The following is a 20,933-nucleotide window of genomic DNA, read 5'->3' as shown; positions in this document are numbered from 1 at the left end:
TTTAGTGCCCATACTTACAAATATCAACAGGATGTTTTGTTCTGTACTCTTGCCTGTAACATAAACCTAAAATAGCCCCACCATGCAACACAATTTTTAAGCACTCAGTACATTCAAGGCAGTGCAGAAGCCACAAAAACACAGCCCCTACCCTCAGGGCCCTTTTGGTCTACAGAGGGAAGACTTTTACCTGTATTTGTTCATGCCAACATTTATTGAGTACCTACTCTGTCCAGACAATCATTTAAGTCCTAGGAATGAAAAGAAAACAAAACATGGTGGTTACTACGTATGTCAAACACACAGAGTAACTCTCCCAACCCTAGTTCGGCCGGACGATATTCTGGTGCCTAATATCATGGTTGGGTCTCATTCACCTGCTGAAGGAACCATTACATGAACGATGAAAATTGTGTCCTGCAGAGAGCGCTAGAGATGCTCTTGCTTGGGGGGTGGGGTGGGGGTTAAAACAGGGTCTACAGGAAGATTAGGGAAGAACTGATGAAGGAGCTAAATCCTGAAGCATATACAGGAGTCACACGGGGACCGGGAAAGTGAGAAGCTGTCCTAGAAGAAGAAACATGTGCAAGTATAGAGACTACAGTCAGTTAATGTGACGTCACTAATATAAACACAAAGAGGGTGAAGCAGAGAATGGCTAGAGGGTAAGAGGAGCAAGATCAATGAAGGGCCTCCTAGTTCATACTAAAAAATTTCAACTCTTTCTTTGGGAATTTCAACTTCTTTACTTTGGGAACTACTCGAGGTTTTCAAATAAGGAAGGGACATGATAGAACTTCCACTTTATAGAGATATTAGGTTGATGCAAAAGTAATTGCGGTGTTTGCCATTATTCTTAACCTTTTAAACCACAATTACTTTTGCACCAACCTAAGAGTATGAGATAAGGATGAAACAGGACCAGTCATGAGTAATCCAAGCAACAAATGAGAATTTAAAAGGTTCGACTAATGTACTGTTACAGTCAGAACTGGGATCTAAACTACAGTTGTGACTTTTTCGTCCTCCATCACCTTTGACAAATTAAGCTCCCATTTCTTCATTTACAGAAAGAGAATTCGGAGAATTAAATGTTAAAATAGAAAGACATACACAATGTTTTCCACAGTCAGCGCTCAGTGAGGGGTCGCCGTGTTTTTCCTCTGTCATTATTGTCACTACTTACATCTAGAGCTCGGGAGCGCTTCCGAGTTGGGAGCTAGCAACAGACAGCAGTTAAAGCTCTGGCGAGTGTGCGGCCTGGGATCAGAGCAGGGTGAAGGCAAGCATCCTGGGGCAGACCAGCCTTCAGGGAGCAGAGAAAGGAACAAGATGAGCCCGGGGGCGGGGGTTAGGCAGCCCCTGTTGACTCAGCCAGAAGGATCTGAGGTGCAGGAGAAAAGCGGCATACTACTTATTTGTCATATCTGGCTGGGTAGAGGAGGCAAAGTAGAAAGAGGTTTTTGTGTCTGCTGCTTTGTTTTAGATTAAATGAGAAAGACAAAGGGGTATGTGCTGTGTGAGGGGTAGAGAAGAGTTCTCAGGGAGAAGTGAGTGATGGCTCAGTCTGTGCAAAGGCAGTGTCCACTTAGGGTTTCGCCAGAAGGTGCAGGGTTCCTTTCCAAACGCCTCTGCTTTCCTCTGAGGTAGGTGGTGATCCAAAAGTGCGTGTCACTGTGAAAGCCCAGACCTTCAATTCTGACTGCGGTACTGGCTCAGCTCCACTCACTCACCATCCTGCTGGGCCTCCTCAGTCTAAAGAAAAGGGGATGTGCTGAGCTCCACGTTGAAGATACACCAGCTCAGCTGTGCACGTTTCATGTCCCCATCAGGGCGCTATCACTCCAGGATACTAAACTGCATTGGCTTTGGCAGCTATTCTGTGTCCTAACCCCCGTCTCCCCACGAGGGGAGCAATCAGCCTCATGTCGGTTCTCCCCTAATGTCATGCAACTCACAAGCCAACCCCTACCCGCCATGCAAGGATGAGCACCTCTCAAAGAATGTTCTCTGATGTCTCTGCACAATGGGAAGAAGTCATCTGTCAAAACTGAAAGGGAAGCAGTAAGGCCCAAAGAGTTGAAGATTTAAGTATATGGTGCTGAAAACGTGGGTAGGAAATCCTCTAGGAACACGCAGAAGGCTGCAAGGCGCCGCCGAGGGACCAGCCAAGGGGGGAGTCTAGACTGTGCGTAGTTTAAATTTATTCCAATCAGCACTTACTTACGCTAGTGAATCCTGTCCTACTCTATTCATATTCATATTCAGTCTTCTTACTGATCACAAGAGAATTCTAAAAAGTGGCTTGGGGACTTACAATGCCCTATTTCTAAAAAAAAATAAAATGAGAGAAATACAATCTCCTCATCAGCTTTGTATCTTCATGTACATTAATTTAACTCTAAAAATGCCCTACCTCTATAATCTTACAGAGTAAAAGGGTAACTGAAACACTGGGTTGCGTTTGGCACATAAATCTACTGCTACCTCTCAGATGAGCCCCCGAGTCCATCAGCATCTGGGTCTTAGATCTATGTCAGGCCCCCAAGGCCTCCAGGTGTGTTTATTTACTGGTTATATCTACATAGGCTAACTAGGTAAAAACCCATAAAATAAGCACACAAATCTGAAAGTTCCAGAAAATAAGCATTATGTTTTGTTCATGAAGTGAGTAAGTTCATCTTTGAACAAAGCAATGCACCCACCGTCGGTCATTACCCCTTAAGGAGGAAACAGGGCACCAAACCAAGTCAATCCAACCCAATGACCATCGTAAGTGGCTTATCTTCTCACAGATACTAGAATATCCCGTCTATTTCACAAAGGCTTTAATAAACTCAGAATACATTCTTTGTGTCTAAAAAAGTAGCTACAATGTAAAGGAGCTTAATATATAGTGATTTTAAAAAAATAGATTTATTTTACTGCAGTGTAATAGCAGGCATACAACAGCTACATCCTGTTTACAAGAGGTACGGCTAAAAGCGTAAACAACTTTGGCCAGTAAGTTTGAAAATTCAACGACAGAAACAAACAACACATTTTCAGTCAATACAACGTGCATACGAAGAAACAAAAACATAACTTAGCCAACCTGAACCTGACTCAAGAAGAAACAGGTAACTTAAATGGTCATATAAACATTTAAAAAGTGAAATATTCCCCTTTTCCCTAATCCACTATCCTCTTTCATGGTGGGTAAATGACAAAAAGGTTCAAATTTTAGTTCTACCAAGTAATTAATCCTATAAGACTATGCCAAAGAATAGAAATAAAGAGAAATTACTCTTAAATTTATGTATGTGGCTAGAATAACCTTGATAATAAAACCAGCAAAGAAAATTATAGGTCAATTGTACTTATAAATATATTAATAAAACAAATCTACTACTACTGAAAAATATGTTGTTACAAGGTAGGATTTTTCTCAGAAATGTAAGAATGGTGTTAAATTAGAACGCCTGTTATTATAATTTACCAATTAAAATATGGAAGGAGAAAAATGATATATATGTATTACATATATCATACATACATATCGCATATATAATATCTCAACAGATGCAGAGAAAAATCAGTGCTAGTCATAATTCCTAGGAAGGGGAGAAAGGGCAGAAGGGGAGAAAGGAGGAGGGGAAGAGAAGGAGCAACGAAAGGACGGCCCACACTCCTCATGAACACAGAGGCAAAACTGTTGACAAAATGTTAGCAAATAAAGCATGATATAAAAAGCATAGTTCATCACGACCAACTGAGGCTTATTCCAGGAATGCAAGGGTGATTTCACTCACCTTCAAAGTATCCATATATACATATAATTTATTGTATTAACAATATAAAGGAAAAAAGCTGCATGATTATTTTAATGAGAGAAAACAATATTTGACAAAATTCCCAATCTAGAAATACAAAGGAATTCCCCCAATCTGATAAAAAGCGTCTACCAAACACCTAGAATTAATATTATACTTAATGATGAAATACCAAACACTTTGTCACTAAAATCAGGAACAAAGCTAGAATGTCAACTCTCATCATTTCTATGCAGCCCTGTACTGGAGGTCGGATAGTGCAGTAAGGCAAGAAAAGAAATAAAAGGTACACAGGTTAGAAAAGAAGTAAGACTGTCTTTATTTGCAGGTGACATGATATTTATATAGAAAATCCCAAGGAATCCAGTTTTTAAAAACACTACTAGAATAAATGAATGTTGCAAAGTCACATGACATAAGGTACATGCATCAGTTCAATGTGCATATACCAGCATGAAACAATAGGAAATGAACATTTTTAAAATACCATATTAAATAACATTAAAAAGCGTAATTTAGAAAAATATTTAACAAAAACCGTGTAAGACCTTAATAATAAAAATTACAAAACAAGGCAGAAAGGTACTAAAGAACCTAAATAAATGAAGATATCCCACTGCCATGGATTGTAAGACGTATCAGTAAGATGTCAATTCACCCAAACTGGGTCTATACATTCAACTGAATTCTAATTATAAACCCTAGCATGCTTTAGTCTACAGAAACTGACAAGCTGATTCTAAAATACATACGGTTATACAATGGACCTAGAAGAGCCAGAGCTATTTTAAAAGGGACAACAAAGTTGGAAGGTTTATACTGCCTGATTTTAAGATTTACTATATAGCTAGAGTGATCAAAAGTCTGTGGTAAAGGCCTAAGGACAAATAGGTAACAACAACAACAAAATTAGAATCGAGACCCAGAAATAGACTTATAAGACACACACACACACACACACACACACACACACACACGTAGATATTATATTGTCATTTGATTTCTGACATAGGCACTTTTAAGCAATCCTATGGTGAAAGTCTTTTCAACAAATGGCACCAGACAACTGGATACCCATGTGGCAAAACATAAAACTAATCCAAAGTTGATTTGAGATGGATCAGAGACCTAAACATAAAAACTAAGTCTATTAAACTTGTAGAAGAAAATACAGGAGGATAGCTTTGTGACCCAGGAAAAGGAAAAGTTTCTTAGACAAGATACAGAAAGCAAAAACCTTTAAAAAATTAAATAAACATCAACATTAAAAATATTTGCTTTTCAAAAATACTATTAAGAAAATGAATAGGTAAGCTACAGATTAGGAGAAATATTTGCAATACATATATCTGAAGAGAATTTCTATCCAGAATACTTAAAATATACAGATCAATAACAAAAGACAAAAAAAAGCAATAAAATATGGGCAAAAGATAAATGGAAACTTCACAAAAGAACACGTGTACAGCCAATAAGCACAAGAAAAAGTGTATGACATCATTCATTAGTCATCAGGGAAATATAATTTTAAATTACAATGAAAAACCACTAAACAGCTACCAGAATGGAAAAAAATAAGCAAACTGACACCACCAAATGTTGGTACAGATGTAGAACAACTAGAATTACCACACATTGTTGGTGAAAGTGCAAAATACATTGTACAACCACTTTGGAAACAGTTTGGCAGGTTTTTTACAAAACTAAACGTGCCCCTACCCTACAGGCCAATAATTCCTCTCCTAGGTATTTGCTCAAGAGAAATGAGGACATGTGTCAACCAAAAAACCAAAAAACTTCTACAATATTTATAGAATTTCCTTTATATTAGTCCAAACCAGGACTAACCCAAGTGTCACCAATAAAAGACTGGACACACACAGGGTGCTATAGTCATTCAGTGGCCTACTTGCCAATAAAAGGGAACATGTAACATGGGTGAACCTCAAAAATACGCTGAGAGAAAGAAGCCTTACACCAAAAGTACTCACACAATGAAGTTCTACGACAGACAATATCAATTTATAGTGAGAAAGTTAAGGACAATAGTTGCCTCTGACAGCTGGGGTGGCGCATGGAATGGGCTTAAAAGCCTTTTCTGGGGTGATGGGCATATTGTCTGTCTTAATAGGTTGTGAGGTTACCCGGATGCATACATTTATAAATACTCTTTAAACCGTACACTATGATTTGTGCAATTCAACATATGAAAACATTACCTCAGGGGGTAAAAAACATAAATGTTGAGCTCTAATGCATACATGCTTAGGAGTGAGGTATACTCGTGTCTACAACTTATTTTGAAATGCATAAAAGAACAAGATTAATTGATGAATATGATATAAAGCAAACATATTAAATGTTAACCACTGTAAAATTTAGGTGGTGGGGTCATTATACAATTCTTTTAACTTGGGTGCGTATTTTAGTTTTTTCATAATAAAATGTTAGTTTAAAAAAAGGACCTAGAATAAAAGATGTGTATGAAATCGAATAAAAGACGTGTATGACTTTTGGATAAAATTATAAAAATGAATAATAACATTTAAATAAATAGGAAATTATACTATGTTCATGTATAGGAAGACACAGTGTTATAAATGTGCATTTGTTCCAAATTGTTCTGTAAATTCAATACAACGTCAGTCAAAATCCTGAAATATTTTTCATGAAACTTACTCGATAAGCAGATTCTAAAATGTACAAACCTGACGAGGAAAGGTCCCCAAACAGCAAGGACAATGGCGTAAAAGCCAGGCTAGACGTACTTGCCCAAGCGGATATGCCATAGAGAGCAGCTGTGTGGGGTATTGCTCCTACATACCGGGAACAGAACAGAGCCAGACAGACTTATACACAACAGGCGACACTCAGCTTCATGTAGAAAGAAGGCACTTCAACTAATGGTACAGGAAGCTTTCATTACCCACTCTTTAAAAATACTGAAGTAGATCCCTACCTCACAATGAACAATAAGATACAGGTTCACACGTCCTAATCTGCAGTTTAGACATATACATGTGAAAAGCCAAAACTTAAGATATTTTAGAAAAAAACAGAACATTTTATGATTTCTGTGGTAGAAAGGATATCTTAAAACCCAAAAGCACAAAGTATAAAGTAGAAAATAGAAAAGTTATACTATTATTAAAAATCTAAAAATTCTGTTCAACAAAATATACCACAGGAAATGACAATGTGAAGAATCAGGCAGGCAGCAGCCCTTTACCACAAACATAATCAAAAAGTTCAGAATATAGAAAGAAATTCTACAAATCAAAACTAAAAATACAAAATAAAATAGGCAAAACACATGAAGAGGCAATTCACAGGAAAGGAAACACAAATGGCTGTTACTAGTAAGCTCAATGGTGATCAGGAAAATGCAAATTTAAACCACAAAATACTACTTCACACCCACAAACTTGTAAATCCTAAACCTTACCAGTGTTGGAAATGAGGTTACAGCACAAAGGGAGCTCTACCCCTTGTGGGTGGGAGTGAAAAGTGATACAGCCACTTTGGGGTTAAAAAAAAATAAAAAAAAATGGCAGTATCTAGTGAAGGTTAATATGTGTTGGCTATGACCCAACAATTCCGATCCTGAATCCCGCACTAGGACACCAGGGCATGGGCAAGCAGAAGACTGCTCGGGGTAGCGGAGTTTAAAAGAAAAACGAAATAAGCCAAGTGGTCTTCAACAGAAGGATGGCCAACCAAGAGAGGCACTTCATGCAGTGAAGGACTATATATATGAAAACGGAGACCAGAGTTTGGTAGAATCTCAAACAAATGGGGTCTAACTAGTATGCCAACCGTGAGCCTAGTCATAAAACGTTTAACATGTGTGAGACATGTATACATACATTTCTATACACTTAGGATACTTCCTAAGCAGCTTTAATATACATTGCTTTTAACATAGATATATTTCACACGAATGAGTAGATAATATATAATGTGCAGCATAACTTTACATTATGTATTATTTGTGTGTCTATATATTATAAAGAAATGCATGAGAATGGTTATCACAAAATGTACAGGAGTGGCTGGGAAGGGATAACACAGAAGAGGAGAAACCAAGAATTTGGTAACATTTTATTTTTTCACTTGTATGGTGGCTACACGGGTATTCACTACATTACTCTTTATACCTATGTAAAATATTGCAAACAGAATTTTAAAGAGAAGTACATAGAAATATTTACATTCTAGTAGAAGAGCTGGCTCACTGTCAAACAGCATGAAATAATTTACAAAACGTAGTAAGTGACAAATATCTTATTTAAACTGATTTCATTCAAAGAATGGAAAAGTGAAATTAAATGTTCTTCTTTCAATAAACATTAACAACACAGATTTTATTTTCATGTCAGAAAAAATATTAACTGCTCCTAAATAAAATTTACATGTGAACTTAACACCAAAAAGGCTTTTCAGTATACCAGCTCAGGAAAATTGAAATTAAACACAGGGTGTAAGACAGGAGGGAAATTGTATGTTAGCAGGATAATAGACAAGAAACAGGAGTTCGAGACAGGCGAGGGACAGGCCAGAACAAAACAGCAGTGACCCTGCAACATGGAAGCCAGAAAAGGCTGCCAAACATGCAAACATACAATATGAGAAAAGGCAGTTACACAATTCTGGTTACGGACTAAAATGATTTTATCAAACAATATTCTCTCACTTTAAAATTAAGACTGATGCTTGCTGGCTTCCGTACAGAATGAGTCACTGGGTTAAATCTGCAGGCAAATTTGTGGGAGAGAAGTGCTGGCCTTTCTCCAAGTACAGCGATAGTGGCGTCCACTCTGCTGTAACTGGACACCCCTCCTCCACCATCCCCAGCCCCATTTCACTCGTGAACCCTAAACTAGAGCACAGAAAGCATCTAGGACAGATGACCACAGTCACATTGCACCCAGAACGACCAGGCAAGCCACCTGGATCTCACAGAGGGTCAAGGCATAGCCCACACCCTGCAAACGATTTCAGTTAACTATTTTTAAAAAGATTTACTCACCAAGTGAGCTCAAAATTTCCTTTGAGTCTAACAGGTTATCTACAGTAAATTTGTCTTCATGCGTCATCAATCTAATCAGAACTAAATTATAGTCAGTGATTTGCCATTAAAAGATAACCATATCAGCCAAAAGTAACCAAGATACATACCTGAAAAACAAACCAAATGCCTGAGGCACCCAACAGCAGGAAAATAAATAAAATTTTAAAATGATGACTAACAAGAAAATATCACCTTGGCTCCCAGCACTACCAGAAGAGAAGAAAGTCAAAAGGTGAAAGCTCTGGGCTCCAGAATATACCCTTACAGAGGCACACGGGGAAGAAAAGGAAGAAACAACCATCCTAATCTAGTCCTCTAATAAAACGGCCAGAATTGCAGGACAGAACCAGACATGTGTCCCCCCAGACAGACAGTGACCCATGCATGCAGTGCTAAGTGGACCTTGGTCAGCAGACACCAAAAACACATGTCTCCCAACAGAGAGATGGCTGAGGCTTTCCCCAAAGATTTGGGTAAATTGTAGACAGGTTTTATGTACACACAAGTTTCATTTAGGGAATTGAAAAAAAAAATTGTCTCTTGGTACAGAATGAAGTCATCAAACCACTTAGGAGATGCAGAAGTATCCAAGTCACAAACTAAGTTGCATATTTTCACATTAAAAACAGTGTGTTGGAAGAGCATCAAAAGACTAAAATGTATCTGAGCTCCAGTAAAATAAAACAGTGTTACAGACCTCAGAGGGATTAGAGAATAAATGAGTAACTTGAAGGCTGATAAGCAACTGGGATACTTACACCCCCAGAGGGAAACAGAAATGTGTCAAGTAGTACTCAAGGCCACAGTATAAAAACAACCTCTAGAACATCCATTTTATTTAAAACATAGATGCTACAGAATATAAAATAACAAAAATGATTTTTTCCCAGTATATCAACTAAAAATTTCAAGCATGCAACAAATGGCCTGCTCTATATCCTTATATTCTCCAAAGTTTTATACCCATTCTTACATTAGAAGTACTTTAATGAAAACACCTCAGAAACAGGAAGGCATATAAAATTGGTTTTAGGGCTATCACAACTCTGAAAGGAGAGAATAATTCTTCCCATTCGAGGAGATCGAGATTAGAGATTTTGAGTGACTTACCACAGGGTTTTCGTAAATAGATAATGAATCAGGTCAAGAGACTCTCCCAAACTACACTGCATTTCCAGAGAAAAAAAAGTTTATTCTATTGGGACCGGAGAGCTCAGGGGTTAATCTCTGATACTAACTAAAAATAAGGTGGATGGCCCACATGAGCCTTCATCAGAGTTACTCCATTGGTAATTAGCTGAAAATGAAAACCTCTCATTTTCTAGTAATCTCTGAGATACAGGACTGTAAAATAAGACTAAAATATAAATCTTCCCTTTCATTTCCTAAGCCCAATACAGGTTAATATGTTTGGTCTTTTAAAGATGTATTCAAGAATTCCCTCAGGACATTTTTTAGTATTTGGTATATGATCTGGCCAAATGGACAAACTGTTGTTCCAGTGAACCCAAAATAACGCACAGTTCTTGTAGCGGAAGCATTACGGCCTTCCTATCTTGTCATTTTAGGATGACTAAGGCAGGACTAAGCAAATGGCCCTAACTGATAGTGGGTTAAAGAAAGGGAATTTCACCAAGGCCTCTTCATTCAAGGCCGCCAGGAATCAATCAGCAGTGTATTGTATTCGTTAGTTACTAAGTAGTCTCAGAGACACTGCAAGGAGAAAGAAAACATTTTCTAAATGATTAATACCCATCAAATGAAACTTATACATGAATATGTATACATTTTACAGGTAATGTATGAATGCATTTAATTCTATTAATACATAAGAGGAGCCAGAATAAATACGGCTCCTGTGGACAAACTCTTACTATTAAATTTCAAAATCTACTGTTGGAGACTTTGAGAGAAGTGGCTAAGACTTCGTAAGTAGTTGTCCATCAATAGTTTTGAGTATGTACAGGGCTGATTAAATAAAACCTAATTGGTGTTACATAATCTGAAGCTTCAAATTAAAGGAGGAAATAGTGTTCTACAGTGACACCTACTGGTAAAGTGCCATAGGAGTCAACCGATCCTATTAAACAGATGTTACATCCCTGTAGCATGTTAGAAGGTACAGGGAAAGACTGAACGATACAAACGGGAAAAGGGAAACAAACAAAAGCATTCACACACCAGTGTCTGTGTGCTACAAAATAAGCCCAAAAGTACATCATGATTTTCAAATCAATAAATCTGAAAGTGGTTTGTTTCCTCTGGCCCCAATTGGCCATACAAATCAAATTTTTTTATATGCAAGTTAAAGAAAGGTAAGATGTCCAATTGACTCATGTTTCTTTTATATTTTAAATAGTACAACTTGAATAAGGTAAAGTTGAGCTCTGCAAGAAACTAGAAATTTTACCACTTTTCAATTTAAATGGACTAAAATGAAAAGAAGGCACTTGCTTTAAAAATCTAAGTGTTACATAAATCCCCAGAGTTTCAGTTTCCAAACAACACTTTTCAACAAAATGACCACCAAGATAAACAAAAGGCCAAATAACCACCTTTTCCCTAAAACGCATGCTTCAAGGGACTGCGTCCTTTTTACCCCATACTTTTATACGATTGAAGCAATAATGTTTAAAGTGACCAATATCATCATCAGCTTCAGACTCTCAATGTAAAATATCTCAAAAAACTTACAATTTGAGACCATGTACTTCTCAAACTAAGATTTTCAAATGTACTATTTCCAATGTAATTTTAGCCAAAGAAAATTTAATTGGTGATATGACAAAAGCACACTTTTCCTAAATATCTAGATGTAGTGTGCCAGAGAGCTAGAAGGAAACTTAAGAAATAATCTACTTCGATTCCAAGACTCTCACAAAATCTTACAAATTAGACAACCTAAAATTCAAGTATGATGGTACAATGGATGCATGACAGAAAACCTCGGTTGTAGTCTTGGATCTTCCATTAACTACGTGGGTTTCCAAGACTTACACAGTCTTTAATGAACTAGACAACCTTTCTGGACATTAGTTTCCTCATCTATAAGATCAGAGGAGGGAAGCAAATGGGCCTCCCACTAATGCCACTGCTAAAATGTCTTCAGTTCCATGATTTCCCAGCAGACAGGAATGGTTTGGCCATCGATGTCTATACTTCAATGACTCAATAAACAGCAACAAGAGAAGTTGGCTTTATCTTTCAGGTATATCCTTCTACACGCAAACAATATTAAATAGAATCACTGTCACAGTGCCGCATAACTGTTCATGACGGAAAGAATCTTCATTTCCATCTCCAGTGCCTTCTACCTGGCACACAGTCAGAACTCAATATTCACTGAAAAAAAAACAACCGTGGAAAAACAATACTCATTATGTAACATGGAAGACTTCAATACCAACTCTTTAAATGCTTTGGGGTTTTTTGTTTTGTTTTGTTAATACAGGTGCTTTTTTAAATATATATTCTCTTTTACACATGTCTCTTGCATGACAATTAAGGAATCAATGTGTAAAATGCTTAAAAGGCTGTAGATCTTCAAATATGGACAAAGCTTGCTCTAAAATGCCTGAATATGAAAGTCAGAATACATTCATTTAGGTCATAACATTTCCTACATTTATTACCTGCCTGTTAAAACTGGTTCAGTTCTTGAATCACTGGGGGTGGCAACACAATACGTACACATTTCCTAATACTTATTCTTACCAATAACAGGCCATACAAAGTGGCTTCTTCAGATGCAATCAGTCCTCTCATGATCGAAAAGGATAAGATGAAACAAAGATGTGCTTCACTTGTAAACAGCTACAGAAAACTTGAAAACAATGAACATCAAAGCCTTGTTCACCAGCTTTCTGTGGGTGCTTAACCCGCATACTCTCTCTTCTCATTTAGAAGCTATAAAAAATGCAGCCAGATCTGCCTGAGCCAGTTCATCTCCTCATCTGCCTGTTTAAGTCATCTACTGGTATTTAAGGACTAGTGACAAAGGAAGGCAAACATTTTATGTTAAAGGTGAATTGATAGGCTCACTTTGAACTTCAAACTTTTTCCGTTGACAATACAAATATTGGTTCTCAGAATGTAAATTTGTGCAATGATTTTAACTGCACTACTTTCACCATTTAAATGTATTAATTCATTCACTAATCAAGTATTTATTGAGCACCTACTAAGGGCCAGGGTCATTCTAGGAGTTGTGAACAGGAGTGAACAAGAGGAAGAAGTAAGGCAGGAAGACAATACACACAAAAATAAATAAATAGGATAATTTTAGATACTGATAAGTGCTATAAACCAATAGTTCTTTGTAGCAGGGCTATGGTTATCTGCTTTATTTTCCGGATAAGTATAAATACAGTACATGCAGACCTCAGGAAACAAAAGGAGTCTAAATCATTTCAAATGATCACTTTAAAAAAGAAAGTTTACACTCACATTCAGCACACATGTGTACAGCAGTTCCAATACCCTATGAGTCAAAGGAAGTATAAAAGAAACAGAGAACCACTGAAATATGAGATGAAACAGATTTAAAACATATGCTCTCTCTCTTTGCCGGGTAAGTACATGGAGGAGAAAGGTGAATATCCAATAGATTTTTTTTTTTTTTAAAGAAAAGACAGTAGTAATAGAGAAGCTTGCCCAGTATTCTATAGTATTCTGTGATACTTTAAAGGCAATTACAACGCATGTTATGAAAGCTACATAAAGGCAAAAATATTTACAATAATTTCCAAGAACCTTCAGATCACTCCCCGCACACACACCCCACTCCGCATACATTATCCTTTGACCTGCTCTTAAAAGCGGCTGATCTGGCAGGAACTTATTTTCTCCGACTCAGGCTCATTCTAAACTCCCCAAAATATGAAAGGAAAAGGTAAACCGCTTCTCTTACTCCCATCTTCAATCTCAGGGAAAGGCAAGAAAGTCTCGCTCAGTAACCTGCATCTCCGCTGCGCCCTGCAGGTGAGGGACCAGCCGAGAAGGGGCTCCCCGGCGTGACAGACCCGAGGCCCGGACCCCGCTGCACGGGCCCCTCCAGCCCGTCTGCCAGGCCCACCAAACGCGGCCTCCGCCCGCGCCAAGAGGAGGAACCACACAGAGGATGGAGGAGACGCGCGGCGGGACCTGCGGAGACGGGACCTGGGGAGACGGGACCGCGTCGCCCGCCGCCCGGACCCCAACCCCGGGCCGGCCCCGGCTCCGGGCCCCAGACCCCTCCCAGAGTGCCTCTGACCTCTCCGGGCCCCCGGGCTGCTGCTGCCGCCACTGCTGCTGCCGGAGCCGCTGCTGCTGCTGCTGCTGCTGTTGCTGTTGCCGCCGCCGCCCTTGGCATTCTTGCGCGGGGCCATGTCGCGCACCGCTGGAGCAGGCGAGGGGTGGGGACTGCCTCAGTGCGTAGGCGACACCGGGCCTCCGGGACCGCTGACCGCGGCGGGCGCTGCAGCGGGTGCGGGCCGCGGCTCAGGCAGCAGCGCCTGCGTTCAGCAGCTCCCGCCGCGCCTCCGAGGACTTTCGCCCGCGAGCCGGCTGCGCGCGCCCAGCCCTCGCGAGCGCCGAGCCTGCGATGCCTCCAGAGGCGGGAGCGCGCGGCTAGCCCGCCCTCTCGGCCACGCCCCTTCCCGGCCGAGCCCGCCTCCTGGATCCCCCACGGCCCGCAGAGGGCTGAGTGACGGCGTCCGAACCAACCACAAGGGCTTCTACGAGGGGGTGGAGCTCGGCCACGGTTCTCCGCCTCCTGCAGACTTGGGGCTGTTCTACCGCGACGCAGCCGCCGGTGAGAGCGAGCCGCTTTCGGCTTTCCAATCTGTCCTAGTCCTTTGGAACGTGGCAAACGTGGGAGCCGAGAGGGCTCTCGCGAGCGTTGGAGGACCCCGCACGATCGGGAGGGGGCGGGGCGCGGGGGCGGGGCGGGCGGACACGTGTGCAGAGTCCTGCCTGAGCGCGCCGCCTCTTGGCCCTTTCCTGGGGGTTTCGTCCGTGCGCCACTTCCCTATGCGCAGAATTCAGTCCCTCTTCTTGCGAAAGAGATGGGCTTCTTCTTGGTGTTACCATTAAGACGTTTCTGAAACGGTGATGTTAGGAGTAGTTCAGTGCTTAAGCCACACGTAGTTGGTCGACTAGGTTTTAAAGCACGACTTCATTTCGTTTGTGCCATCAATATTTCCAGAGAATCTTAGTTAAGAGGTGCAAATGTAAATGCAAAACAAAAAGTTCATTTTCTTGTCCTGGAGGACACCCTGTAACTGAAATCGCCCTCTGCGGAGCTGTGTCTCCACGCCTCTTTCTCTGATGCTCCCACCGTGGGTGCCCTGTGTAGTCGCAGATTCTGAACCTGTGCTTCCTCTGAATTCTGCACGTGATCTGAAAAATCCTTGGACCGGTGGATGAACCAGACAGGGATTTGAAGTCAGGGACGTCATTTTCATCTTTGTGTCCCTCACTGCCAACACAGTGCTTGGTGCCTAACAAACAAGCAAGAAATGTTCGTTGATTTGATACATTTCTGGCAACTTCTTAAGACCTTCCCCCAATTCTTGACCGTGTTTCAGAGCACCTCCTGGGAATGTCTGCAAGAGGGCACAGGACCCAGAGACAGTGGTTGCCCTGTGACATCTTGTTTTATTCCTCTTCTCCAGCTGTCCCATCCCCCATTGCCAGATCCCTGGACGTACCCACCTCTTCTGCTGTGAATGGTCAGCCGGATGCTGCTGGGCACTGCCTCGTGATGCACAGAAGCCCACTGACAGTGGGTCGTGTTGCATGATGGAAAGAAAGGCTCTCCTTTATGTGAAATAATGTTACATAGTTACCAAGATAAGGCAGGAGCAGGGAAGCAGCTCTTTGTTTTTATCTTGTAATATCTTCTGCCTCCACACATCTTTTCTCCATCCTGGCCATCATATTATTTCAATGGTGGGCGGAGAAGAGGACCTGGGCTAAAAGATAAATGTAAGTGATAGTACTTAACATAAAATAATAATGAGAGCTAAGTGGAGAAAAAACATGCTCAAGATATTTGAATTCTTAAGTTCTCACAAAACCCTGTTATTGTGTCTATTCTTAGGGATGAGGTTAAACAAAGTAATCTGACTCCAGAATTGATGGTCTAAATTTTCTTTCCAGGATAAGGTTAGGGTTTGAGCAAAGAATGTCTAACCTGACTGCTTCTTCTCCTAGCAGGTGTCTCCCTGGAGTCTCATTGGTCCTGCCTGTGAACATAGGTCTGAAGCCTGATGGTGGGTGCCTAGCAAAGTCCACCTCCTTGAGGAAATCAAGTTTCTTTGATAACTAACTCCAAAATGCCATGAAGTGATGTTTTGGTTCTTCATTTCCAAAAAACAAATCTAGTAACATTGAGGAGGTACACTGCTATGTATGGTAATCAGTACCAAGCCAAAACAGAGGCACAGGAAGTTAGGGGTTACCTGACTTCCTCCTTGTACCACAAAGAAACAGCTAAAATAACACTTATACATTCAGTGTATAACTGAATAATAAAGTATAATAAAGTATTGTATAACACAATAAAGTTGATAACAATCTTTATGGCATCAGATACTCTTGACTATGTATACAATTTAGTTTCAGGGACAAAATTTCCCCAAGCTGTGCATCAATATTATACATTTTACATCTGTTTACGCTTCCCTCTTCGTGAGCATTAAAAACACAAAGCTTACCTTGGATGCATAAACTTCTTCACATAGGTCCTTTACTCAGCAGGGAAGTTAGAGAGTCAGAGTATCTTTGAAATTACACAAAAGGTCAAATATCGCTTGTTAGCCTAACCTCATTTCTGTGATTTCTGAGTAAGTTATGATTGAACCCTTGGTGAAGCAATGTGAAAAGGACCACAAAGACAAAACTTAACTAGGACAATGTGTTAAAATACTAATTTAATAGAGCTTTTGAACTGGGCCAAATGTGCCTTTCAGATATTTCCATAAACTTTCCATTGGCTTCACTGGGATTTGCAAGTGAGAACTTGAGGACAAGATTTGTCCTAGTTTTTTTTTTTCTTTTCCCCTTGTGTTGACCCTTCACAACCTCCAGTCAAATGCTTTCCAAATTAGATATTTCTGGACTTAATTATACCTACTAGAACACTTTTAAAGTTGCATTTTAACCTGCTTCCTAGAAAGTGCTTCTCATTTACATGCAGTCTTCTTAATGTAAAATGTTATTATTGCAAACTGAAAATGAGTATTTCCTCATCTTTATTTACCATAGTCAATATGGCCACAATGGCAAAAAAAAAAAAAAAAAAAAAAATTTCAACTGGTTGTATGTTTTCATTCGATTGTATGTTTTCATTTTACATTAATGTTGCAGTGAAGGCTGCCCTGGTAAGTACAAGAGCACCTTTAAGGTATTCTGTACTCGAAGCGTTCTCAAAGCAATTATTCCTGTGTGAGTTATATCTCAACCAGTAAATGAATGTCATTTTAACCAAACAGCTTGACTTTATATTACCATCGAAAACATAACCCTGGCTGGTATCTACATTGTAAATATATAGAGTGAATTTATATGAGCAGAAGTGATTTTAAATCTGGTCAAATAGAATCAGAAATATTGTGTTGTAATATGAAAAAATAATCTCAAAACACTAGCTAGCTGTCATTTTTCTTTTCTCATTCCAATTATTTACATTTAAAAAAAAATCAGGATTGGTGCTTTTTAGTGCCAAATTTCCTTCCTAATAAATAGCATTTAACTAATGGTTATTGCTAGGTCTTAAATTTTTTAGTATAGGGAACTGATAGAATTGATTCTTTTTAAGTCTCAAACTTAATACCAGAAAAAACCTTAAGCAGGGAGAAAAAGTCAAATAATTAGAATAACAACTGATTATAGGTATGGCAATTCTGTGGAATATAAATGAAATATTAATGTGATTTAGGAATCTTTAGAAAGTAATCAGAAAAGAAAAAGATGTGGAGGAATCTCAAGAATTCAGTTGTTTAAAGGATAATAATTTTACTTAAATTATATTTGCCTTAAGGATCTAGTGTGTGTGTGTGTGTGTGTGTGTGTGTGTGTGTGTGTGTGTGTAAAGTAATAATTTCTATGTCTTTTATGAAAACAACCATTCTTTTTAGGTGGAAACACATCCCTGATCCAGATAAAAGTATCCTGAAACCAGTTTCTAGGATCCTCCAGTTTAAGTCTAAACACATAAAGCAGATGTATTTGCCTTGCAACAAATAGTTTTACTACATTCTGCAAAATTGAATCCATTAGTAAACTTGATTCCTTCGCAGTTGATGAGAAATCGTACATACCCTACATAACTTAGTATTGATTCAGCCCTTTTTGCACTATCATTTGACTTGAATCTGTTCTGCAGTTTCATAAGCACATGACAAATATTACTGAGCCCATACCAAAAAATAAAAAATCTTAAGAGACTTTGCCAATGAACTTGCTAGCATGGAAAATAGGGAGGGTCTCCTTGTATAATGGCAACAGGCCTAAAGACCACTGCTAATATATTTGAAATTCTAAATGTTTCTTTACTTTAAGAAGTACAATATTCATTACTTTTAAAAATTGTGTAGTGTTGTATTGTTGTATTGTTGTATTGCTATACACTGGTTGTCCTGAATATTTCATAATTCTTCATGGAAATATTACAATGCTGATTTCATCACTTGATGAAGTCATTTCTCTGTTGGTGGGTCCCTTTGAGCCGGAGACAGATACCAACACCCTAGATCATCACTGAAGCTACGCGTCCCAGCACCAGAGAGCCTATTAATCCACAAAATCTCTGTGGAAATCATTTCTAAGCAACTGTCTCACAAATGATATGATTCTATTTTCTCTACTTCTTTTTGGTATCCACACTGCGCTTAGTCTCTCTAGCACCAACACAAAAGAAGAATTGAGGAATGCAGCTGCCAAAAGGTATCCTCAGAGAAGCAATTGTGTAAAAATGCAGAAGTGGTGAGTGTTCAGACCTATCCCAAGAGATTGTTTTTTAAAAAATGCACTCATTCCAAATTCCAGAAAACTGAAATCAAATGTGAAAGGCTTGCTATTATGCTTGGGCTTGTGCAAAAGTAAACTAAGCCATAAACAATGTTTTTAGGAAACTACGTGCAGGCTACAGACGAGGGTGAAGACTGCCAACAGCCTCATCTATGTATGTCCGGTGCACTTGGCGGTGTCCGGCACAGAGGGGGTATTCGTAAATGTTTTCACCTTAGGCTCTTTGCACTTACACTTCCTCTGCCTGGTGAATGCTTTCGCCAGGCAGTCCAGTGAGTCACAGGACTCGTCACCCTGTCAGTATATCCCCAAGCCTTTCCGTGCCTCTCAAGCTGAAGTGTTCTGGGTGAACACTCTATGCATAGGTTTGAAATGCTTAGCCATTAAACTGGGAAGCTCCTTGTACCAGGTCTGACAATTAAGTTTTCTATAACTTAATTGTTATAACCATGTTGCTAATCTTTTTGATATCAGAGGGATTATTCATTAAGAATTTGTACCAACTGGACAAAGAGTTAACCAAGTTTATTATTTGGAAGTGCTGAAAAGGCTGCGTGAAAAAGTTAGCCTGAACTTTTCGCCAACAATTCATGGCTCTTGCATCACAACAATGCACCAGCTCACACGGCACTGTCTGTGAGGGAGTTTTCAGCCAGTAAACAAATAACTGTATTGGAACATCCTCCCTACTCACCTGATCTGGCCCCCAATGACTTCTTTCTTTACCAGAAAATAAAGGAAATATTGAAAGGAAAACATTTTGATGACATTCAGGACATCAAGTGTAATACGACGACAGCTCTGATTGCCATTTCAGAAAAAGAGTTCCAAAATTGCTTTGAAGAGTGGACTAGGTGCTGGCATCGGTGCATAGCTTCCCAAGTGGAGTCCTTCGAAGGTGACTATAGTGGTATACAGCAATGAGGTATGTAGCGCTTTTTCTTGGATTAGTTCTCGAACTTAATTGACCTTATATTTGTAAGGTAAGGGCTTATATTTGATAGTAATGCAAAAATAAAGAGAAAAGAAATAGAAAAAAAAAGAAATATAAAATCAATGTGTTTCTGACAAAAGGGGAGATCTTTTCAAGTAGCACACAACTTAAAATTTTAATTATTTTCTTAAAAATAGGAAGAGATAACCATTTAACATTTTTCCCGTCATAGAACTTAACCCGTGAGTAGCTAAAGTAAGAAATTAAAAAGCAAGCACGGGAAGAGAAGGAACCACTGTATGAATCTTTGCTGTAATCAGTTGGGAAATATGGCAGCCTGCGGTAGAGAAGGACATTCCATGAATACCTACTTAAGATGTGACATCTGACCAATTATAAACAGATTAAACCAACAACTGTCTACCATTAGAATCTCAAAATAGCGGTATAACTTCCAAATCAGATCAGCACGGGACAGAGAAGAGAATCTGTAAATGATATAAAAATAGGATGAGAAAGAAAAGTTAATCTTATTAGCTAGGTATGCCTGGGTCTTTTTTTGTTGTTATTCTGTTTTTGGTTTGTTTTTTTTCTATTTCCAACTTAGGAGATGTTGGGCCTAACACCAGAATTGTACTCAATATTATTATTTTCAGTTACTTGGACCTGTGTGCCGGTACATTAAGAATTTGATAAATTTCACATAGGTCATTGTATACTGTCAACTCAAGTTTCATCTTATCCTTAAAAAATAAAGAAAAAGAAAAAGAAAGCCAAGTCTCAAGGATCATTTTAAATATTAAAGACGTATAACTGAACTCATTAGACTTCAAATTCAGGTTCTCAGAAGGAGCAGATCTTATGAGCAACTCTCACTGAATTATTCTTATTCATGTCCAGTTCCCGTTTGTGTCTACAGTATGACACATGACAGAGGCAATTAGAGGAGGGTGACCATCATTACCGAGCACTGTGATGTGTTCCTTACTCTTTTATCATTGCCTCTAATCATCAAGGAAAAATGTGTGAGGTACCTCTGTGCCCCCCTTCTGCTATTCTCTCATGACTTTCCCCCTTGAAAACTCCCCATTTCACCCCTGTACAT

At 39.2% G+C, this 20,933-nt stretch overlaps 1 protein-coding gene across 2 annotated transcripts in view; it reads right to left on the bottom strand.

Annotated features, from left to right (window-relative positions):
* ASPH (aspartate beta-hydroxylase) overlaps positions 1–14,496 on the bottom strand; it is a 196,583-nt gene extending 182,087 nt beyond the window's left edge. Inside the window, exon 1 of one of the 2 annotated variants that reach the window (XM_074318815.2) lies at positions 14,135–14,496. In XM_074318815.2, the coding sequence (XP_074174916.2) occupies positions 14,135–14,249 (115 nt within the window). In that variant the 5' untranslated portion in view covers positions 14,250–14,496. The remainder of the gene's footprint in view (positions 1–14,134) is intronic. The other variant, XM_019752429.3, reaches the window with a different exon arrangement.
* Between the last annotated feature and the right edge of the window lie 6,437 nt (positions 14,497–20,933).

The sequence above is a fragment of the Rhinolophus sinicus genome, chromosome 7, assembly GCF_057876585.1.
Source record: "Rhinolophus sinicus isolate RSI-liver-muscle chromosome 7, RSI-T2T, whole genome shotgun sequence".
Taxonomy (NCBI): Eukaryota; Metazoa; Chordata; class Mammalia; order Chiroptera; family Rhinolophidae; genus Rhinolophus; species Rhinolophus sinicus.
Note: the sequence above shows the minus strand (reverse complement) of the source record. Positions and strands in the feature narration are given on the sequence as shown.